This window comes from Elephas maximus, chromosome 15 (assembly GCF_024166365.1).
Source record: "Elephas maximus indicus isolate mEleMax1 chromosome 15, mEleMax1 primary haplotype, whole genome shotgun sequence".
Classification (NCBI taxonomy): Eukaryota; Metazoa; Chordata; class Mammalia; order Proboscidea; family Elephantidae; genus Elephas; species Elephas maximus.
In genome coordinates, this window is record NC_064833.1 from 66,438,940 (window position 1) to 66,464,531 (window position 25,592).

The 25,592-nt window shown below is 38.4% G+C and overlaps 1 protein-coding gene across 1 annotated transcript; it reads left to right on the forward strand.

The window, feature by feature from the left end:
- The first annotated feature begins 24,636 nt into the window (after window positions 1-24,636).
- On the forward strand, window positions 24,637-24,813 carry LOC126058867 (40S ribosomal protein S29-like). The gene has a single exon (XM_049854220.1). It carries the CDS (start codon window positions 24,646-24,648, stop codon window positions 24,811-24,813), a length of 168 nt encoding a protein of 55 aa, XP_049710177.1. The 5' UTR covers window positions 24,637-24,645.
- The last annotated feature ends 779 nt before the right edge of the window (window positions 24,814-25,592 follow it).

A 25,592-nucleotide genomic window follows, 5' to 3' on the forward strand; every position in this document is an offset into this window, starting at 1 on the left:
AGGGCTTTATCAGGAAGACCACCCAAACAAACTAGAACATTATTAAGGTCCCTGCAGAGCAGTAACTCACCGAATGTATGAGTGATTAAAAGCTACACAGCTGTGAACAAGGACCATAAGGAGATCAGACAAAAGAGTTACAAGTTCTTAAAAGAAGGGGAAAAAATCTAGAATGTTTTAACCCCTTGTATCTCTTACAGAAAAGAGCCCTGGCAGCACAGTAGTGAAGCGCTCAGCTGCTAACCAAAAGGTCAGCGGTTCCAAGCCACCAGCGGCTCCACAGGAAAAAGATGTGGCAGTCTGTTTCCCTAAAAGATTACAGCCTTGGAAACACTACAGGGCAGTTCTATTCTGTCCTAGAGGGTCGCTATGAGTTGGAATCGATGGCAATGGGTTTGGGTTTTTGGAGGTATCTCTTACAGTGCTAAAGCTGCAGTATTATTTGACCAATGTTTAAAGTCTTATGTGACTGGATTCCTTATGGCAAATAATTTCCATATATCAAAACAGTGGAATATAAGATTAACACAGAATTGTAGCATAGCTTTTGCCTTGACAGAGTGCCAAGATTCGATAAATTAAATATAACACAATGCTCTGACATTAGTAAAACAGTGCCATGTTGTAACTTATCATTGATTATAGTTACATTTACTTGGTTCACTGAACTATTTTTGAGTTAGGAATACATTCCTTTTTCATTTAATATTCACAAAAGTATCAATTAAGCACTTTCTATCTGCCAGGCATTGCACTGAGCACTGGAAATGGAGTACACATTGAGAAAAGGTATTCCTTGGAGGCATGTACAATCCAGGATGGGAAAGAAACAGCCAAACTAACTTTCACAATAGGATACAACTGAAAGAAATGCCTATGACATTGCTAATTGAAATGAAAACAAATACATAGCACCCAGATGTTAACTGTATTCTCTTAAGCAAAGGAAAACAGTGGTTCTTGTAGACGTGATTTTCTTTACATTTCATAAGGATCTTTTAATGCTTTCATAATCAAAAGTAAAGAATCCAATAAATAAATTCTTTAATGGGCATTTGGGCAGAATGCTGTGAAAACCCAGGAGAGGAGTACCGACTTTATGGAGAGTCAAGGTGACACCGGAATTGGTCCTTCAAAATGACTAGGAGAGGACTGGAGAAGATGGTGGATGATATTCAAGCTAGTGGAGAATCAGCCAAAAGAGAAAAAAGTTTTGAAGTGAGTATTTCAGGTAGTTTTTTTTTTTTTTTTAGTTGGGGGGGAATATGGAACTCAGAGTTTCCCTAGCAGAGAAACACTGGGGCCAAACTATGACAAGCTATAGATGTCATCCTATGACATCTGGATCTTATCTTATAGACAACAGGGAGCCAGAACGCTAACCTAAACAGGGGACACTCCTGGATTTCTTTTTTGACTCCAGAGGTGTTGTGAGTTACAACTTTGGTTGAAGATGAAATCTCCCAAGGGAATAATAACTGAGTGAGAGGATTTGAAATGAACATTGAGTTGAAACCAGTTGGGTATACGGGTGACAAAGAATGGAAAACTTGAGGAGAGCTCTGAGTTTTCTAGTTGAGAACTGATAACAGGAAATTATGGGGCAGCAGGATTAGGTCAAATGAAGAGTTAATGAAATGACATGCACACTGAAAATGAGGTGCCCGTAGAATACTCACTGGGCATTTTGAAACACAGGTCTGATACTCAGGAGAGAGATTGAGGCCCTTTTCCCCTCTGATTTTCACAACTACCACAGTAAAATAATTACTCATATAACACCACTATGAAATGAGTAAGCTTTTTTAATCTTGTAAGTAGAACCCTTGTAGAAAATCTTGAAGGAAGTTTTCTGATAATGCTAAAACAAACAAACAAAAACTTGTGTACACTAATAATAATATTCATATACTTTCCTTCTGGGGTAGATTGGACTGTTGTTCCCAATTACTCACTTCCTTGTACTAGGGTTATACACCCACACCCTATGATATGTAATTTTACAGTGCCTCCCACTGTGGGTGGAGTATACTTTTCATCCTACTAATGCTGGGCTTGGCCACAAAACTGCTTAATGATGTAAGCAGAAACTTTAACTGTTTGAATGGTTTGGTTTGCTCTCTCATCTACCTGTGACCCGCCACAAAAAGAATATGCCCACATAACCACTACTCCTTCAGCCTGAACCTCAGGCCTGAAACCCCGTCAGAAGTCTCGCCCTGACCCACATTAGCCAAAGTGAAGCCCTATGAGGAACAATGGTTAAGCCTCTGGCTGCTAACCGAAAGGCTGGTGGCTTGAACCCACCCAGTGGCTCTGTGAGAGAGACTTGGTGATCTACTCCCATAAGGATTATAGCCTAGAAAACCCTATGGGACAGTGTTACTCTGCCATACGGGGTTACTGTGAGTTGAAATTGACTCGACAGCACCTAACAACACCAACAAGCGTAAAAATAGATGAAAGATCAGTAAGCTACTGAAATTTTAGAGTTTTTTTTTTATGCAGCATAATCGTAGCATTAGCTGACTAATGAAGATTTTTAATTTTTATTGTGATTTAAGTGAAAGTTTACAAATCAAGTCATTCATACAAAAATTTATATACACCTTGCTATATACTCCTAGTTGCTCTCCCCCTAATGAGACAGCACACTCCTTCTCTCCACCTTATATTCCCATGTCCATTCAGCCAGGTTCTGTTCCCCTCTGCCTTCTCATCTCCCCTCCAGCCAGGGCCTGCCCACAAAGTCTCATGTGTCTACTTGAGCCAAGAAGCTCACTCCTCACCAGTACTATTTTCTATCTTATGGTCCAGTCCAATCCCTGTCTGAAGAGTTGGCTTTGGGAATGGTTCCTGTCTTGGGCTAACAGAAGGTCTGGGGACCATGGCCTTTTAGTGTCTGACTAATGAAGCTTTTATTCTTTCTCTCAGAGTAAGGAAAACAGAGGGCTTTTTCTTAAGGCTGTGGTTTTTCATAAAACCATAATCCCCTTGTTTTAACTTGCTTTCTAGATTATAGAGAGGTAATAACAAGACTTACCATTTTAGGAAGGAATTATTAATGAGTAATAGCACATAGAGAAAGGGATAACTCCTGATTGTTCAAATAGTTTAAATATTAACAACAACAACAAAAAAAAACCCACTGTTGTCAAGTGGATTCCAATCCACAGCGACCCTATTGGACAGAGTAGAACTGTGCCACAGAGTTTCCAAGGCTGTAAATCTTTAAGGAAACAGACTGCCAAATCTTTCTCCCACTGCTGGCAGGTTCAAACTGTCGACCTCTCTGTTAGCAGCCAACCACTTTAACCACTGCACCAACAGGGCTCCCTTTCTATATTAACCCATTGCTGTGGAGCTGTACTCATAACGACCCTATAGGACAGAGTAGAGCTGCCCCATATGGTTTCCAAGGAGTGGCTGGTAGACTCAAACTGCCAACCTTTTGGTTAGCAGGCAAGCGCTTAACCACTGTGCCACCAGGGCTCCTTTAAATATTAGAACACTCTAAATATATTTTATATAGACTTCCAATTCATAAAATGAAATAAGCTGGGAGATGCTGGTTGAGCAGGGTTCTCAAGAAATTCCCAAGTCACTGCTGCAGAACTTTAAGTGTGGAAGAAGAGACATTAAGACCAAAGGAAGAGCCCTCCCTGGGAAACATCAACATTTAATGACTGTTAGAAAGAAGCCCATGAAAAAGACTAAAAAGAAATGGCCAAAGAAGTGGTTATGCAACTAAGAAAACTATGTTGTTGAATTCAATGGAGCAAAGATACCAAAGTAATGGGTGGAACATTAAAATGCTTTTTCCCTTTTAACTGTCATTTTCCCCTCATGGGTCTATGCCAAAGAAATGATTATCCAGCACGGAAAGGCTATATGCAGACACATGTATATGACAGCATTTATAATATAATAAAAACAAGAAAAGGCACTGAGTTATAGCAGTGGTTCTTAAAGTTTAGTGTGACACAAATCATCTAGAACATTTGTTACTCATGCAGATGTCATAGGCCCATCCCCGTAATTCAAACAAATGTAGAAGGCACGTGCTATTTGCGTAAAAATACGGTACGGGTAATTTCATAAAATGAAGTGTCAGAAAAATGTTGGAGGAGAAAAGAGTCAGTTGTCATTGTGTGACAGAATTAAGAAAAGAAGAGACAATGTATTAAAATAATCCTGGAAAGCGGATATTTTGGTATCAGTGCAAAGGACAGAAGTTGAGCATTGTGAAGCTAAACAATGTGGTATTTGAAGTCTGAGAAACATTATCTGGGTATCTGAATATACTGAGCTTCCACTTAAAATTACTTTAAACTTTCTAAACAACAGAGATATTAAAAACTGATAAGAAAGATAAAAAAAAGAAGCTAACAAATAAATACTTGCCATTTATTAATTTTTATACATATTCCTCTTGCACATACTATTTCATCAGGTACACACATACACACCATGACTAGGAAGCAACAAGTCCATAATGTGAACCTAGACTGCTTCCTTTGTTTTCAGTTGAACAGGAATTCCAGAAAGGACTGTTGTTGTTACTTGCCGTCAAGTCCGTCCTGACTCATGGTGACCCTATGTACAAGGGGACTGGACTGCTGTGACCCACAGGATTTTACTGAGTTTTGGAAATACATTGTCAGGTCCTTCTTCCTGCTCTGTCTTAGTCTGGGAACTCCACTAAAACCTGTTCGGTATGACAGTAACACGCAAACCACTGACAAATGAGTGGTGGTTACGATTAAGGTGCGTTGGCAAGGAATTGAACCTGGGTCTTCTGCGTGGAAAGCAAGACTTGAGCCACTGAACCACCACTGCCCTCCAGAAAGCGTTAAGAGCCGAATAAGTGAATGAAGGATCAGGTTGTTAGGAATAGAAAATGAGGAAAAATAAGTTGTGAGTGACTTGAAAAGGTCTGCACTGTCTTTGTCATAGAAGGCTCAAGAATTACAGAGATAAGGTATTGAGAAGTAGGTAACAGAAAGATAGCTAGGGGGCATATTTTGCTTGAACATCTGCAAATAAATTTGGAAAACACTGGCATCACTCAATGTCTCTCAACATTCTATTTCAATTGAGCTTTAACTTCAATGTGAAAATTAATAATAATGCTTTTTTTTTAAATAAAAGCATTCCAAATCTCTTAAAATGTACAGAGACAGCAATAGAGAGCACATAGAAATTTAGCCTTTAAAAGTTATAATGTTTAAAAGCGTATATTATGAACAACTTCATGCCAATAAATTTGAAAATTTAGATAAAATGGGTAAATTACTAGAAAAAAAATTTACCAAAATTAATACAGGATGAAATAGAAAATCTAAGTACTCCACTATCTATTAAAATAATTTACCCAATTATTTAGAACCTTCTCACAAATAAAATTCTAGATCTAGGATTTCACCCACAAATTCATGCAGACACTTTAAAACAAACCCTTTCACAGAACAGTGGGGAAAAAAAGGATAATTTAGGAGGTTAGCATAATCTTGGAAAGAAAACTTGACCAGGTATTATGAGAACAAAAAATTATAGATTAATTTATTTCGTGAGCATGGATGGAAGATTCATTCAATAATTCAGTATCCTCATTGTCTAATATCTGTTCCGTAAGCTCCTAACAGTCATGGGGAAGATTCAGCTTTTTTGAATCCTAAAGTCCACATGAGTCCATCTGTAGGCTCTCATGATATCCCATTGCCTTCTTGTAGCCATCCCTGGAAGTCAGCCAAATATTCACGTTCCAGTTAGGACAAAGTGATTGTCCTCTATATTCATGGGTGTCTTGGCAATTTCAGGGAGACTATTTTGCCTGTGTTCTATCTACTCTAATTTAGCCAGGTATTAGGAAACAAGATTTATTACCATCACCCCTACACAATGCCTCATTCTTTTTCCTCTCTTAACATGTTCTCCTGTTCCTACTATTTGTACGCTATTAACAAGCTCTCTGTCCACACTTCGATGATGCCTTTTTAACCTAGCAGTCATGAACCTTGCATCTGTTTTCTGGTGTTTCCCTGCAAACTCCCTCAAGGAAAATGGCAACCTCATATTCCATGGTCTAGATAGGAATAGTTGTAGGGCAGTCATGGGTGGAAGACAAATCAATGGCTAATATCTGAAACTACTAATATACAACCTGAGGGATTTGTGAAAAGTAATACAATAATAAATAGACAAAATGGCATGGAATTTAAGAAACTGAGGTCTCATTCTAGAAACAAAATGAAGGGATTTCCAGGATGACAGCTGTACATCAGGACTAGAGGGGCAACCAATTCTAAATAAAGCAGGAAAAAGAAGTAGGGCTCCACAGTGAAGTTTCCAGGGATGTGTGGGTATGTGCATGTATAAATAGGAGACAACATAAGAGTTTGTGGGGAAAAAAATGAAAATAAGGTAAAGGCAAATCTAGTGCTAAAAAAAAAAAAGAAAATCTAAAATTTCAGAATGAAAAGAAACCTGTATGAAACAGTCAAGGCTTGATATAAAGAAAATGTAAATTTGGAATGATTTCAAGCCAATTCATTGAGTTAAAAAAATAAAAAGATTTGAACAGGGTTGACTTTTTCCCATGCCAGGGCTAGGTTTCCTGAGAGTGGACCTAATATCAAAGAATCAGCACACTAAGTGATTCAGGTTGGACCGCTATTTGAGGACTGCCAACACTGTTTATACGTTCCCAACTTTTATAGTTGACCCACAAGCAAAAAAGGAAAGAGTTGGTGGTGGTGACAAGAATGTAAATATAAACAAGCTGGAGAATATATAAGTTTAACTGACCAAAAGTAAGCCACAGGAGGGAGGAAACATTGAGGAAACAAGTAGGAGTGTTAATATTTTGTCCTAAGAGTTAAGAGTATGCACTATTGAAAATAAGAAATTAATTTTAATGGTATTAAGTTCTAAACATAACCAATAAAAGAACAAAACTAAAAAATACATATATCAAATATTAAAAGGAAGGGTGGGAAAGATAGGGTAGTTAACCAGAACAGGTCCTCAACTTTCACATCAGGAGGCAACGATGTTGATGTAAACATGATAAGCAGATGATCTAGAATTACTGAGCAACCCCTCAAAGGAAAAATAACTAAAAACCTACAGTTAGGAGTTGCCTCTGAGAATGGGGCCAGAGTGACGAGGGTATGATGAGGCCGAGATTTTATTTTATCATACCTCTCTTATGAGATTGTGATTTATTTAGGGGAAAAAATGGTTTTTAAAAGCTGGACACAGGATTCACTTCTCATAAAACTACTGATTGTACACTTACAATCACATCAGACATAAAAAAAAAAACTTCATCTGGAAAAACTAAGTATCTAAAATGAAATGAAAAGAACTCATCAGGCCAATGAATTAATTCGAATGCCACAATTTAAGAGACATTATAGGAAAAACAAACAAAATAGGCACTGAATACCAGGGGTGGGGAAGGGAATATCAAGTAGCAGAATATTATTTGTTAAATATAAGTAAGATCTACAAAATATTTAATGTATTTATAAAACACTTTGTGCAAGTTTATTATCAGACTTTACTTTTGACATCTGAGTGCAGCATGCAGTATTTTGCCTAACTACTAAAAATGAGGGAGAAGGAATAAGCATTTGTGGAACATCTACCAGCTAAGTGTTTAAATAGATTTTCACTTGTTCTGAGGAGTAAAATCTGGAATATTTCACCAAGATTTCACCTCTAAAGAAATGATGTTAAGAGAATTTATCTGAGGTTATAGTTAGTAAACAATGGAGCAAGGGTTTTTCTGCATCCAAAACTACTTCTATTATATTATACTACCATAATCATTTAAAAAAAAAAAAAAACCCTGTTGCCGTCGAGTCAATTCCGACTCATCGTGACCCTATAGGACAGAGTAGAACTGCCCCATACAGTTTCCAAGGAGTGCTTGGTGGATTCAAACTGCCAACCTTCTGGTTAACAGCAGTAGCTCTTAACCACTACACCACCAGGGTTTCCATTTTAGTGATCATTAATCTTAGTGTTGTATTTTTTGGTCTACTGAATTATTATATTTAAATATTAGTTTTAAAATATACACACAGCTGCACTGTATTTACCCAGATCTTCATTAGTTTCTGTGGGAGGCAAAATAATGCTTTTTTTTTTTTTTTAATGCCCTAATCCTGGGAACCTGTGACTATGTTACATTGTTTGGCAAGAGACATAGTTATCATGGGTTGTCCAGGTGGACCTAATACAATCATAAATGTGCTTAAAACATGGAAGAGGGAGGCAGAAGAGTTAGAGATGGAGGCACAATGACAGAAACATGAATTGGAGTGACACAATTGATGGCTTTTAAGATGGAAGAAGGGCCCTTGAGCCAAAGAATGCAGGTAGCCTCTAGAAGCTGGGAAAGATAGGGAAACAGATTCTCCCCTTCCTTCTAGAGCCTCCAGAAGGAATCAGTCCTGCCAACACGTTGATTTTAGCCCAGTGAGACCAACTTTGGACTTCTGACCTCCAGGACTGTTATGTAATAAATTTATGTTGTTTTAAATCAATAATGTGTGATAATTTGTTGCAGCAGCAATGAGAACTAATACAGCATCTGCTTCAGAATCAGAAAGACCTAGGCTTAAGTCTTGTCTCTGCTGGGTGATCTTGAGCAAGATTTCTAATATCTATGAATCTCTGTTCCTTTATCTGTAAACTCGAAATGACTTAAAAAAAAATTATTCAAATGATTGTGATGATAATTAAGTCACACTAGGAGCTCATTAAAGGGTAGTTATCGTTAAGTACCAATTACAGAAGAAAAAATAAAATAAAAATTGTAAGAAAAAATGGTTAACATGGCATTTTGTTTCTAAGCCCCCAAAGTTACCTAATCACATACTCTTTATAACGTATTGGCTACAAGTTGAAATATGAAGGGGGAAAACTGCTCCAATATTGAAACCACTTCATGCTTTCAACTCATTCACTCCACTCCTTTAATATCTAGCCTCTTTGGGGAAGAGGCAATATCCTTGACTGGCTATAAATTTATGAGTGTAGTTGCTTTTATGGCTCTGAATGTAATAGAACCTAAGTAAATACTAATAAGTTCTCTATTCTTCTGAGAAGTTTCCACCCAGATAATATTGTCCTATCATTGGAAATCCCCACAGTTGATAAGAACGAAGTCAAGAACTCTTTCATATATAACACTTGTCAATTAGAATCAGAACAGCATTCATCATTTTAGTTGGAAAGGCTACAGGTTTTTTAAAACCCACTTGAAGTCTATATAATGAAATTTTAACCTTATTGTCTTTTGAGGACCTTCAGCTGGTTTGGGACTTTACTTCTTTAAAGCATTCTTTACCATGTTTTGCATTAATAGATTAACTAGTAAACTGAATGAAAAGCAAAAATTATTTTCTGCCATCACAGTGTCCCCACATATAGAGACTATGTTTGAAACCCATCCATGTCCATCTTTTCAATATAAGGGTAGGTGCCGTCTTTATTAACTAGGTCCTTAGGGAACTGTATTAATTCTCTCAAACCACTTAGTTACCAGTCATCTTTAGGAACTCTCTGTATACATGATGTATTTAGAGATTTTTTTCCCTCAGATGCTGTGTCTTGATTTAAGCTTTCTGTGTACAAGATCATAGCACAGCACAATTAGTATCCATGAGGCTTCACAAGTACACAAATTCTCACTGAAAACCAGGAGCATTGTAAAAAGTATAAACTGTGACGAAGAAAATGTGATTATTTATTACGGAGCTCCCCCTATTCTATGGTGTATGATTTTTCATTGGTATATGAATCACTTCAAGACACAATTGACGTTACTTGAAAAGTAACTCTTTAGGGAATCATTACTGAGATTGGCCAAAAGAGAATCTTGCAGCTCTTACCTGGTTATTTTGCTTTGGCTCGGAGTAAATTTTTCCTTTGTAAGTTTCTGGAATGTGAGGTTGAATTTCAGACATTACCAAACAGAAAAGGCCCTACATCTTATATGGAGCAAATAAGCGCTCATTAAAGTCTCACTGAATTTTATGCAACATACATAATACTCACATACCAGTTCACAGCCCAGAAATGGGAAGCTTTTCTAGACAGCCTTTCTGAAAACAAGTTCCCTCCCATGCTGTCATCACAAGAGAAATGGATAAATACGTATATGCGTAAATGTATAAATGAACAAATGTTTCCCAAATGAACATATACATGAATTTTTGATGCATATATTAGCTGCTGTGGAGTCTGCCCCTGACTCATGGTGGCCCTATACACAAGGAAACGAGATGCTGCCTGGTCCTGTGCCATCCCCCTGATTAGCTGCAGACCAGACTGTTATGATCCATAGGGTTTTCATTGGCTGGTTTTTAGGAAGTAGATAACCAGGCCTTTCTTTCTAGCCCATTTTAGTCTGGAAGCTCCATTGAAACCTGTTCAGCATCACAGCAATATACAAGCCTCCACTGACAGACAGGTGTTGGCTGTTCAACACCTGTCTGTCACTGGCCAGGAATCAAACCCAAGTCTCCCACACTAAGGCAAGAATTATTCCGCTGAACCACTGATACCTCCATGATATATGAATTAGTTACTTGATTTCACATGAAGGCAGAGCAGAATTTACTTCTTTTGCTAATATGAAGCCAAGGTACACCAGTCATTTATAAAAACTTCTACAAAAACATTACGAAGTCAATGCCAGGAAAAATACTTTATTATCCTTGTTGTTGTTGTTGTTAGTTGCCATTGAGTCAATTCCGACTCACAGTAACTCCATGTGTGCAGAGTAGAACTGCTGCATTGGGTTTTCAAGGCTGTGACCATTTGGAAGCAGATCGCCAAGCTTATCTTCCAAGGTGCCTTTGGATGCGTTTGAACCACCGACCTTTCAGCCAGTAGTCGAGCACTTAACCATGTGTGCCACCTAGGGACTTCAACAATTCTATCACCTAACAAAGTAACTACATTTTTTTGTACTCATAATAGTTTCATGACCATATTGTATATAGTTAATCTGTTTAGCATAGATGAATCAGTTTCTTTTCTACATACTGAGAGAAATTCAGATACAAGTTTAAAATTCTGCACATAAATTAGGTGTCATATTCTTGACAGACCACAGTGATCCCTCTTTCCCAAGAACTCATGACTACTTTTTGAATATCATGCTGACCAGGAATGTAGCCATATACAGCTTGAGACACTTTTGGTAGTATTACTTTAGCTTACATTCAGTTAAATTTTATATATGTGTTATTTATCTGCCTACTAGGTGCTAAGGATTATGACTTTTTATATAATTCCACCCTGCACATGATAGATGATGATAGATAGGTAGACAGACAGGCAAATAAACCTCTGTGGAATTCCAAATGAATACAGTCACTACAACTGATTAAAAAATGAATGGGAAAATACTTTTTATTTTAAATGATTGTATTTTGAATATAATAACTACAAGAGCTTGTTTCATAATCTTTACACCTAGGATAAGGACCACTGCTGTTAAATACATACACTTTTAAAGACAGAATATTTTCATTAATATATTATTTATTGAATAGTAGGTAAAATATCACAAAGTCATTAGGAAAATAAAATAGAGCAAGAAGGATTATCATTATTCTTTTTTTATATCTTTTTTTAATTTTATTGTGCTTTAGGTGAAAGTTTACAGCTCAATTTAATTTCTCATTCAAAAATGTATACAAATATTGTTTTGGGATATTGGTTGCAATCCCTACAACATGAGAGCATGCCCCCCTTTCCACCCAGGATTCCCTGTGTCCATTTGTCCAGTTCCTGTCCCTTCCTGCCTTCTCATCTTGCTTTAGGACAGGAGTTGCCCATTTGGTATCGTATGCTTGACTGAACTAAGAAGCACGTTCCTCACGTGTGTTGTTTTTTGTCTTATAAGCCTGTCTAATCTTTGTCTGAAAAGTGGGCTTTGGAAGTAGTTTCAGTTCTGAGTTAGCACAATGTCTGGGGGGCCATAGTCTGGGAGGTTCCTCCAGTCTCTGTCAGACCGGTAAGTCTGATCTTTTTTCATGAATTTGAATTCTGTTCTATAGTTTTCTCCCATTCGATCTGAGACTGTTTGTTGTGATCTTTGTCAGAGCGGTTGGTGGTGGTAGCCAGGCATCATCTAGATCTCCTAGGCTCAGGCTGGTGTGTCTATGGTTCAATGTGGTCCTTTAGTCCTTTGGGCTAATATTTTCCTTGTGTGTTTGGTTTTCTTCATTCTCCTTTTCTCCAAACAGGATGAGACAAATAGATATATCTCAAATAGCCACTCTCAAGCTTTTAAGACCCCAGATGCTATTCATCAAAGTGGGACATAGAACATTTTCTTTATGAAACTATGTTATTCCAGTTGACCTAGGTTGTGGGGAAATTGGAACTCTTATGCACTGCTGGTGGCAGTATAAAATGGTACAACCACTTTGGAAAATGATATGGTGCTTTCTTAAAAAGCTAGAAATAGAAATACCATATGATCCAGCAATCCCACTTCTAGCAATACACCCTAGAGAAATAAGAGCCATCACACAAATAGACATACGCATATCCATGTTCCCTGCAGCACTATTCACAATAGCAAAAAGATGGAAACAATCTAAATGCCCATCAACAGATGAATGGATAAACAAATTATGGTACATACACGCAGTGGAATACTATGCAATGAAAAAGAACAACGGTGAATCCATGAAACATCTCAGAACGTGGATGAATCTGAAGGGCATTAAGCTGAGTGGAATAAGTCAGTCAATATCCTTTTTAGCTTCCCTTCCAATTTAAAAAGCATATGTGAGATGAACACTGTGTTTTTAGCTTTGAACCTGTTAAGACGCTGAAGCAATATGAACTATGCCCCTCATTGCCAACTTGTAAGTAATTATTGCTTCTTCCCAAGAGAGTGTACATTCAGTGCGATAAAAGCACCTTATAGTGTGTCAGGCATTTAGAGAACAAAGAAAAAAAAATTCCTGCCTACCAAATAGTAGGAGATTTTTAAAAATTTTAAATTGTCAAAATTACAAGGTTTTTAGTAGAAATCATGAGAATTTGATGGCCTGAGTGCTCCCTTGTTCTCAGGGTTTCCCTCCTTTTGGCAACTATTCCTCAAAAATAAGTAGATAAAGGTTAGTCTATTAAATCTAAATGAATGACAATCTCCTTTCTCCTGATTCTATCCTTTCCCATCTATCTCTTCAGTTGAGCTTGATGTTTTCCTTCATTTTTAACTTGGAACTTGATCTTTAACCCATCTCGTTTCTCAATACACAAAGGAGCATCCACTCTTATTATTACTTCTCAAATCTATAATGCTAATTCCAATCACCTACTAGTGGGCAGCCTAGTCTTAAAACATAAACTAACACCTGTCTTAGTCTGGGTTCTCTAGAGGAAAAAAACCAGTGAGACGTATATATGTATATAAATACATATCACCACCACCACCGCCCCATTGCTGCTGAGTCAATTCCGACTCATAGCAACCCAATGGGACAGAGTAGAACTGCCCCATAGAGTTTCCAAGGAGCACCTGGTAGATTCAAACTGCTGACCTTTTGATTAGTAGCCATAGCTCTCAACCACTATGCCCCCAGAGTTTCCATAAATATATATAACAAAAATATAGACAGAGTTAATTCAAGGAAATGGCTCACGCAGTTGTGGAGCCTAACAAGTCCCAAAATGCATGGGTCAGGCACAGGCTGGAGGCATCTCCTGACATGTGGTTGCAGAGGCTGATGAACCCAAAACTGACAGGTCAGATGGTAGGCTGCTGGCTCACAGGGCTACAAGAGATAGTGAATCCCCAAAATCTGCAAGTCAAGCAGCAGGCTGATGGCTCATGTCCCATGAACTGGAGGTCAGAGGAGGACAAGTCAGATACTGAGTAAGCCTTGATGGAATATCCATTTACTTACTGGAGGCAGGCCACATTCCCAAGGAAATTCCCATTTAAACTGACTGGCTACTCATAGCAGATCTCATCATGGAGGTGATTACATTACAACAGATCTCATGATGGAGATGATTATGTTATGCTACATTATGGAAGAGCAATCAGTCCAATGTCAGCCAAATCACAAAGAACCATAGCCTAGCCAAACTGACACATAACATTAACTATCACAGTCACCCCTTGTCAATTTTGCACCTGTATACACCTCCTTAAACCATATATAATCTCTAAAGACAATTATAAAGTGTACTTGTGCCTACATGATTCAACTAACATGCATACAACCAAAAACACACCAGTCCCATTTACCTCTTATATTTTATAAGTAATGGGATGAGGAAAAATTGAAACCTTTGAATTATGGTGTGGGCTAAAATATTGAATATACAATGGACTGCCAGGAGAATGAGCAAGTCTGTCTTAGGAAAAGTGCAGCCAGAATGCTCCTCAGAAGCAAGAATGGCGAGACGTCATCTCACGTACTTTAGAAATGTGACCAGGAAGGACCAGTCCCTGGAGAAGGACATCATGCTTGGAAAAGTAGAGGGTCAGCAAGGGAGGAAGACCCTTGTCTTAGGCTGGTTTCTCTAGAGAAGCAAAACCAGTAAAGCATATAAATATATACATAAACACAGATTTATATCAAGAAAACAGCTTACGCAACTACAGAGGTTGGAACATCCCAAGAGGCCTCTCCCAATTCATGCAGCTGCAGAAGCTGGCAAACCCAAGATCTGCAAGTCGGAGAGCAGGGGTCTCGCTCACGGGCTGTGACGGTCTACAAATTCCAAGATGAGTAGGCAAGACCACAAGGTTTCTCCTGATTCACTTAGCTGAAGGGACTGGTGAACCCAAGATAGGCAGATCTGGGAGCAGGACTCTTGCTTGCAGGCTGTGAAGATTGATGAACCCCAAGACTGACAGGTAAGCTGCTACCTGAAGTCCCAAGAACCGGAGGTCAGACAAGAGGCAGTTGCTGGATCCAGAACAAGCTAAAAACCTTGGCAGGGTGAGCAGGAAGGAAGTACACAGTGTAGAGTGGAGAAATGAGGGCTGAGGGGGTGGTGAGCAGTCACGGGCCCCATCCCCACCAGTACCACTCAACAGTTCCATCATGGGGGTGATCACATATCAAATTTCAACAGGGAAGTGATCACAACATTATACAACTGCCAAAACATTGAGAATCACGGCCCAGCCAAGTTGAGACACAATCGCAACCCTCAACAAGATGGACTGACACAGTGGCTCTAACGATGGGCTCAAACATAACAATGATTGTAAGGATGACACAGGACCAAGTAGTGTTTCATTTTGTTGTACGTAGGGTCACTATGAGTTGGAACCAACTTGACGGCACCTAACAACAACAATGGTAGGATAAGGGAGGGAAGAAAACAAAAATATTTGATATATATATATATATTTTATATACACACACATATAATAAAACAAGGAAGGAATACTCATAACAATAATAGTCCTTATTTTTGCAACTGGTATGTGGTCTTTTTTTTTTTCTTTTTAATGTGGTTGTAACCGGTATTTAGAACTACCTTCTTCTACCACCCATTCCTAATTCCCTTTGCCCTCAGAAAACACCTCAGCTGGTCATGGTTCTTTGTCTGGTAGAGTGACCCAAACCTTCATTTCTGAAGGGTCAGGGCCATTAGTAGTCATGCTGAAATTGGGTTGCTGTAGTTTTCCATTAATTTAACCACAGGGCGTGGTAATACAAAAAGATGTCCTATGGGATCTCCTGTATCCCAGACATACTCTTCTTTACCTCCACTATGCATATCAATCTGATTTCCCTTGTAATCAGGATCAATCACAGGGCCAATATGATAACTCCCTTCTTTGCCAGTTGATTCAGAGGCGTGAGGAACCCAAAGTAGCTGGGTGGCATTCGTAACTTCCAGTTCAATGGAATCAGTGTTGTGTCTCCTGGTGGGAGCACTCCTCCCTTTAGAACTAAGATCTCTAAACCCACAGAACATAAGGTCATGGGGACAGGAAGCAAAAATTTTGTGAGTGGTTCACTAGGGGTAAGTGGTGCCACCCCCATTTCCACCCCTTGATTCCTGAACTGGTGAATTGTGTCTATGAGAGAAAAGGCACCAGCTGATTTCAAGTATAGACAGCTTCCTGGAGAACACTGCACCAACCCTACAAAGTATTGCCTCCCAGCGGGTACCATAATTGTGTCTTTAAAAGGTCAATGCATCATTCTATTAAGACAGCTGCTTCAGGATGGTGAGGAACATGGTTTAAGACCAGTGAATTCCATGAGCATGGGCCCTTTGCTGCACTTCATTTGCTGTGAAGTGAGTCCCTTGAACTGAGGTGATACTGTGTGGGATACTATGATGATGGATAAGGCATTCTGTAAGACCATGGATGGTGGTTTTGGCAAAATCACTGCATTCAGAGAAGGAAAATCTGTATCCAGAGTAAGCATCTATTCCAGTGAAAACAAACCACTGTCCTTTCCATGATGGAAGTGGTCCAATGTAATCAACCTGCCACCAGGTTGCTGGCTGATCACCCCAAGAAATGGTGCCATATCGGAGACTCAATGTTGGACTCTGCTGCTGCAGATTGGGCACTGAGCTGTGACTGTAGCCAAGTCAGTCTTGGTGAGTGGAAGTCCATGTTGCTGAGCCCATGCATAACCTCCATCCCTGCCACCACGGTCACTTTTTTCGTGAGCCTATTGAGCAATGATGGGAGTGGCTGGGGAAAGAGGATGGCTGATTTCCACAGAAAGCGTAATCCTATCCACTTAATTGCTAAAATCCTCCTCCACTGAGGTCATCTTTTGGTGAGCATTCACAATAAACACAAATATCTTCACTTCCTTGGCTCATTCAGAGAAGTATGTCCACATACCTCTTCCCCATACATCCTCATCAGCAATTTCCCAATCATGTTCCTTCCCAGTTCCTGACCATCCAGCCAAACCACTGGCCACAGTCCATGAATTAATACACAATCACACATATTGTTGTTAACTGCCACCAAATAGGTCCTGCCTCATGATGGTGACCCCATGCACAAGGGAACAAAAAGCTGCCTAGTCCTACAACATCCTCATGATCAGTTGTAGATAGAGCCATTGAAATCCATAGGGTTTTCATTGGCTGATATTCGGAAGTAGATCTCCAGGCCTTTCTTCTTAGTCAGTCTTAGTCTGGAAAAGCCACTGAAACCTGTTCAACATCATAACAACACACAAGCCTCTAGTTACAGTCGGGTGTTGGCAGCACTTGATAGAACCAGGTTTAGTTCTGGCTCAGCTGCTTGTCCTCTTACTCTGGACTTCAGTTTCTCCATTTAAATAACGGACATAGAAAGATCAATCTCATGGGTATAGAGAGACATAAGCATAAAATGTCAGGCCCATAGGCACCAACCTCCCTTCTATATTAAGGCCAAGACAGGTGATTGTATAATGCTACCTGACAAGACAAGGTGTATCTGATTTTGCAACTAAGAAGTGGGAGGTGGGGGGAGAACAGGGTGTTAAAATACTTCCTTATCTTCTCACTTTTCCTTAAATTATGTGGCCTCTAAGAAATACACATGCACATGGGTTGTCTTTACAACCGGCCTGCAGAAGAATTTATTGCTATAATATGGGGTCTTGGAATCTGCTCTGAATATTTCAGTCAGGTACTTGGTAAATGATTTAATTAATTAGTAAATGGGTCTGTTCTGGATATATCAAACACTTGGTAAATATTTAAACAAATTAACTAGTGAAAAGAGATTACTTCTTTACTCTATGTGGTTTTTATACAGTGTTAATTTTATCATCTTCAGGAATAGGTTTGTTACCATACTGCTAAAAATTATCTTTCTTGTATTTTTTAAGGAAATAGTTCTAAGTCAATTCTTTACATTCTATTTAAAAATAAAAGGAATTAGGACTAACAATAGCCCAAATAAGAGCACCAAACACAAACTTGAAAACTAAGCAGTAGACTAAACACAGAAAGAGTTAACATTTTGTCAGAGGACTAGGCTTTCAGGAAAATAGAAGAGGGATTAAAAAAAAAAAAAAACTCAAGTATATAAATCAGTAAATGCCTGTAATATTCCATAACTCTCTTTTTAAATTTTGCATATCTCAGGCCTCATTCCACCTCTAACATTCCCTATTTTCATTCTTGGTAGCTGCTCAATATATTCAAGATTAATCATCTACTTTCCTGTTTACCTTTCAATAATAACAAAAACACTGTTAAATTTTGAATGCTTTAATTAAAACCTTATACAGAGATTAAGATCTCAGAAGCACAGAAAATGAGTCCTCTAAATACACAAGGTTCTGAACAGGTTTACGAAATTCTTTGTACTTATGAATGAAAAAATCCCTAACTATACCCAGGTAAGGAGTATATGTTGTAGCTCGCACAACCACTTAGCAAATTATATTCATAAGGTAGAAAAGTTCACACAACTTGTGGTCACTAGTTCTTATTTCAAACACCTCCTTTCATGGAGTTATTACTGTATTTAATTAGGATCTTTTTTATTTGTGTTTTTCTTTTTTTTTTTTTCTGAGAGAGATGAGATCCAAAAAGTCTTTGAATAGAGATATGCAAACACTGTAACTGCCAATATTTTAAAAGTAAAATAGAAAAAAAAATTGAATCGACAGTGCTTTGTGGTTATTTTAAATAACCTTGCTAACATTCTACTGGAAAATATAGAGGCAATTATCACTTCTATGAACTTTTCCAGAGTTATTTCACTAATTCAATGACATTGTGGATATATCTACAAAGTTAAATGAAGAACTAAAATAATTTACCAGAATAAATGACAGTACACAAACAACTTTTTCTTCAATTACTTGCAAATGTCAGTTTGCTTTAAGTTGAATTATCCAGAAATCATCATTCTCCATGTACCTGCGCAACAGGAAACACCAAGTTGTAGCAATTAATTTAATTGTTCTCTGGAATCTAAATTATCTGAACATTACTCAACATATTGGTTGGCATTGTGAATCTTTATGCAACTTAATTTTTAATTATTAATCAGTTTCTATCATCTAAAAGAAATGTGATTTTACATAAAAATAAATGAAGTATCTATAAATAGAGATGGAAGAGCTATATAAAATACAACATGTTAAAAAAGAGGTTCATAAATTTTATATTGTCAAAAACTGAATGTAATGTGTTATTAATTTCTTAGGAAGTTAGTCTCTCAAAAACTTACAGTAAGGGTTTTATTGTTTTGAGGGTTGATACACTTAATTTTAAGAAGGCTGGGTGGTGAAAGCAGTTTGCGATGGGCTGCTGACTGAAAGGCTGGAGGTTCAAACACACCCAGTGGCTCTGTGGAAGAAAAGGCCAGGCAGTCTGCTTCCGTAAAAGACTACAGTCAAGAAATGCTATGGAGTGGTTCTACGCTGGGACACACTGAGTTGCCAGGAGTCAGGGACTGACTCCAGGACAACTAACAACAACAATGACACTTAATGTGGAAGATGGGTTATTTGTTTGGTTCTTGATATAGAATAATACATTAAAGGAATGTTTTATTTACACAAAAGGGATGGGCAAAAGGGACTTAAGACCTAATTCTCATTTTTCATATATCATTGACAATTCTATATCATTCCCTCCAAAATGCTAATGATTATAGTGAAAATATACAAATATATGTTTCCAAGTAGTATGATTCTTAATATTGGCATTTCCTTACACAATTCCTTTCATTCAGTCAAAAAAATAGGTATTTAATAATACGAAATACCAAATAGTCTTCTAAGAATGAAATATAGATGACTGAATAAAAAGGACAAGGTCCCTGCCCTCACGGACTGCATTCTTGTGAGCATGAGTACTTCAAAAACAGTTAATAAATATACATCAAAATTTTAGAGATCACTAATTACGAAGATGTCAAATGACGTGATACAGTGATGAAGTCTACTTTTGACAGGTTAATTAGAGAACATATCTCTAAGAATACAGCATTTGAGAGAGACTTGAGTAACTAGTGGAAAAGGGCTTCAGTGGAGAGAACAGCTAGCAGAGCACCCAAGCAGCAAGTTGGGTGTATTACGGGAACTTCCAGTAAGTAAATGTGACTGGGCAGTAAGAGAGGGAGCAGCTGGAGATGAGGTGGAAGAGGTAACAAGTGGACTCCTGTGTTCTTTCTATTAGTGGGTACCCACCATATGGAAAGGAGCCTTGGTGGCACAGTGGTTAAGTGCTCGGCTGCTAACCAAAGGGCCAGGGGTTGGAACCCAACAGCTGCTCCGCAGTAGAAATATGTGGCGGTCTGCTTCTTTAAAGATTACAGCCTTAGAAACCTTACGGGACAGCTCTACTCTGTCCTATAGGGTTGCTATGAGTCAGAATTTACTCGACGGCAATGGGTTACCATGTGGAAAAAAGGCCTGGCAACCTACCTGAAAATTAGCCAGCGAAAACCCTACAGATCACAATGGTCTGATTCTCTTGTGCATGGGGTCATCTTGAGTCAGGCTGACTCAATGCAGTTAAGAACACCACCACCAGGCATGTGCCCAGCACTCTACCAGATGATCAGGCTAATAAGAATTTCATATATTGAATTATTATGATGTGCTACGAAATGTACTAAGCATCTTATATATCTTCTATTTATTATTTTACCTAACCTCCAGTACCACCATATGTGATATATACATACTCACCCTCATAGCGACCCTATAGGACAGAATAGAGCTACCCCACAGAGTTTCCAAGGAGCGCCTGGCGGATCTGAATTGCCAATCTCTTGGTTAACAGCTGTAGCACTTAACCACTACGCCACCAGGGTTTCCTATATATACATGTAAATATATGTATATATATAATTTCACACACACATATATATAATTTGCCCCTTTACAAAACAAAAAAAAATTAGGATCACAGAAATAAAATAACTTTCAAAGATCACACAAATACTATGTGTCAGGTAGACGGCATAATCCCAGGAGGCTTAAAATCAATGCTATTGGTCCTTGCACTACACTGCCTCCAGCGAGGAACAACACAGACGCAACTCTACAATCCCAGAACAAGGAGTCTGACTGCAGATATTAGAAGGGTCTGGTGTAGGGAGACCCCGGATAGTGCCAAACAGCTAAAACATGTGGCTGATAACCAAAAGATTGGAGGTTCAGATCCACCCAGAGGTGCCTAACAAGGAAGTCTTGGTGGTATACTTCTAAAAACTCAGCCGCTGAAAACCCTATGGAGCACAGTTATACTCTGACACACGTGGGAGAGCCATGAGCCAGAATCAAGTCTATGGTAACTGCTCCTTGTGTTTTGTTTTTAGGGAATAAATGAAAAATCAGTTGCCATCAAGTCCATTCTGACTCATGACGATGCCATGTATTGCGAAGTAGAACTGCTCCATGCGGCTTTCATATGAGAGCAGATTGCTAGATTTTTCTTCTTAGGTGTCTCTGGGTGGGTTCAAACCACCAACCTTTCAGACAGTAACTGAGCACTTAACTATTTAGGCCATCCAAGGATTCCTGATGTAGGGAATAAAGACCTAAAATTGAGGCCTGATATTACTGCTACCTTGCTGTGTCATTGTGAACAATTAATATCTTTAATTTATATAATCATTCATTTCCTCATTACAGTATTTTTATACAAATAACCTATGCCTTCTAAGGTTTGCCAACTGCACTCACCCCATGAGGTATTTTTGTAAGCATAATATGCTGATTTTTTTACAGCAACATGTAAAATAATCAGCATAGCAGCAGGGGAGGGCAGGGTTGGCAAACAAATGTAGAAGGCTGGCATTATTTGCCTAAAAGAACAGTAATTCTTTCTAAAAATATCTACTGAAGCCCTAATATAAGCCAGGCAATGTACTCAACAATCAAAATGAATGATAATAGAATATGCCTTCAAGGATCCCTTAGTCAAAAGGGAAAGTAGACATACAGACATATTATTCAAGATAATATGATAAATCCAGTAAATAGAAAAAGGTGCTATGAGAACACAAAGCCAGAAGCAATGTTGACTGGCCCTCGGTTTTCTGTAAAACTCAAGAAAGAAGCTGCATGATCTCATGGGGACTTCTTCACCTTTAATATTCTTTTATGCCAACTGTCAATCATTGGGTAATACTGTATGCACCCTGTGAGAAAAGAATATTGTATAAAACCCCATCATAAAGTTTAAAATTTTCTTGACAGACATAAAGGTATTTTGGTTTCCTCTTTGTCTCTTTCCTATAACAATCCCTGTAATTCTAAATTAATTTTCTAATAATAAGTCATACATTAAAAATCGTCACAGGTCATGAATTTCTTCATTGGCAACAACAGTAATGGAGAGAAATTAACCTGGTTATACACACATTAGTTATTACTCAGAAAGGAAAGATGTGCATAGGGAAAATACATTCCATTTTCTGTGGACATTTTAAAAAATAAAATCATGTTTTCACAGTATAATTTTACAAGAAATAACCCGAAGCACTCAAACTTATATAATTCATTACATGAGTTTCAGTAACAAGTACTCTAGATTCTTTACAGCTACAAACTTTGCTTTTGATGGTTTGGATATGCACAAGAATATGAAATGAGCCTGACTTATGCTCAGGCTGACATATGAAACTCTAGCTACAAGACTAATATGTGGGAGCAAGTCATTGAACTAGAAGGTGAACTAAGCTGAACCCCGGCAACCTAATCTCAAAGCACTCTGTCTTTCTCTATAGAATATACTATCCCTCTAAAGGATTTAAAGGATTTCTCAACTACAGTTCTGGTAAAACAAAGAGAACATGCAGAACTCTAAGAAATAGATAGTTATGAGTCAGGAAATAAAAACAATTAAAAAGCAAAATGTTGAACTACAGGTTGGACATATGACATAAACTTTCCAATGTTCCCAGTGGAAGAAAGGGACGTCAGTTCCTAAAGTCTATACCCTCTCAAAATGGCATAATATATCTGTTGTTGTTGTTGTTAGGTGCCACGGAGTTTATTCCGACACATAGTGACCCTATGTACTACAGAACAAAACACTTCCTGGTCCTGCTTCATTCTCACAATATCATGATATATCATAAAGATGAGAATTTAATACTGTTTCCATTCTAATAGAGTGAATCAGTAAAATCAAATGAAATACTAGGCTGAAAAAGTTAATATTTGCTTCCTAATTACTGAATATCAAATCTTCCATTTCAACATCAATACTCAATTTGATGGGTCAGAGTTAACTCTTGTTCTGGTGATCAAGAGCCCAGATTTGCATGACACTTTATGACTGTCAGCCAAGTGTAATTAATTATAGCACTTCTTTTCATTTTCAACATTTTCTGGTTTGGAAGATAAATTACATTTGGAATATTATCACCTTTCTCAAAACTTAAAAATAATATTGCTCAAGAATATCATAAATGGAAAAGTTTCAAAATGGAGGCACTTGTGTCAGATGTAAGAATTATAAGTCCAACAGGCATTCCCAGGAAACAAAAGATCAGGGTGTAAACCATTTGGGAAAGAAGTGTCAAGACGTAAACAAGCTGACCTCTATCGTTCCTGTAAAACCTACTCACCCTGAAGATGAGGTCTATTAGCTCAGCAAGGTGAAGAAAATAAGCAAAGCCCCTCAAGAAAATACAGCCCTTACAGAAGAAAGGCTACTCCATTGTGGGTGATCAACAGACCCCAGAGGAGGCTTGGTCAAAATGGGGAAATGTAAACAGAAAAGTTTCAAACTGGAGGGACTCGTGTCAGATATAAGAATGATGGGGCCAACAGGCATTCCCAGAAAACAAAAGGTCAGGATGTAAATAAACCATTTAGGAAGGATTACCAAGGTGTAAACAACCTGTTCCTGGCCCACGGAGCAAAAAACCTGAGCATCTTTGAGCAGGAGGCTTGCAAGCAGAGTGGGATGCCTCTGGGCACTTGGCAGAGCTAGGTTCACCAACCCACGTTGCTAGACAGTGAAGCACTTTTGGGTAGGAGGTTTGCTAGAGGAGTAGGGTGCCTTCAAGCAATTATTGGCAAAGCTAAAGAGCTTTGTAACATTTGCCCAAGCAGGGGAGAGGCTGGGCCAAGGGGCTGAGGGGCCAAGGGCCAGAGATAGGCCTACTTATGGGCATGGCTGAGAAGAGCTCTCCTCATCAGAGAACTGTACCCTGAGCCCTCCCTGATCCTGAATTGTAATCTGCTACTTCCCTAACAAACCCCATAATCGTGACTATTCTCTGAGTTCTGTGTAGCCACTGCAATGCATTATCGAACCCAGCAGAGGTGTGGAGTGTCATGAGCGGGATGGTTGGTGTAAGAATTGGAAAAAGGTTAGAGGGTGGCGGCATGTCTGACCTCCACCTCATAGCAATCATCCTTGGGCTGGTGATCTTGATTCCCCTTCACCCTTCTGAAGTTAGAGGAGGTCAGACGCCTCTACCACCATGCCATTTTTAAATACAAATGCACAATATTATTGATTACAGTATTGTTTGTAATTGCAAACAATCAAAACAACTGGTGTCCAAGCATAAGATGCTGCTTGAATAAACTAAGATACATACCACATACACAATGGAGTATTATGCAGACATATATTAAAAAAAAAAAAATTATGCTTTTGCCTTGGTGCGCCCCTCAAAACAAGATGGGTCACCAGCAGTCCTACTGGAGCCACCCAAGAAAATTTGGCCAGGGTTCCTGCTCTTGTTACATGTGCTCAAACCGTGGTCTGATCCAGAAATATGGCCTCAATATGTGCCGCCAGGGTTTCCATCAGTCCAGGAAGGACATAGGCTTCATCAAGTTGGACTAAGTAATCTTCCTTCAATGGATTATCCAGTACATCTACCCAACAAAAGAAACAATGCAAACTCTTTACATATAAAACAAAAAAGCTTCAATTAAAAAAAAATGAGTAAAGTCTCTAGGAATTGATATGGAGTGAGTTCCTAGAGATATTAAGCGGAAAAAAATCCAGGTTGAGGAAGCATATATAGTAGATACATTTGTGAAAGAAAAATGAATATACGTGTATTTGGTAACATTTACAAAAATAAACAATAAAGTTATTTACATGCAAGGGTTTATACAGGAGGGATACAAGAGGGAATGTGGCTTCTGTAAATAATCTCCCCCCGCACCCCAGCAGCGCTTTTACTTTTGAAGACTTACCATACATTTAAAAAAAAAAAATTAAATCATTAAGAATGGGAAGCAGAGAAAATAAAAATAAAAACCTTAAAGCTGAAACAAATAAACCTAAACTGTATTTTAAATGAGTATCTTAACCATTCCAAAGGAAAAAGCAAGAAAGAAGGAGAAGGGGAAAGAGAGAGGGAGGAAAAGACTTATCCAAGTTACTTATGGACACATTATCTGTCTCTATACTTAGCCAGGGACAGGGTAGGGTATTGGGGAGAGGGGACAAAGTGCAAACAAACCTGAGCTAGTTTTAGTGGGTTTGTTTATTACAGTGGTATAGGCAAAAACACTCTGGAACAATTTTAGATGTTAATATAAGACTGAGCCAATGAACATGTGTTTTGATGTTATTGGGAACCAGGGTTCTGGCTGCAGAAGAAAAAATAGGAA

Coding starts and splice junctions, on each gene's coding strand:
- LOC126058867 (XM_049854220.1), top strand. CDS start 24,646: ATGGGTCACCAGCAGTCCTACTGGAGCCACCCAAGAAAATTTGGCCAG.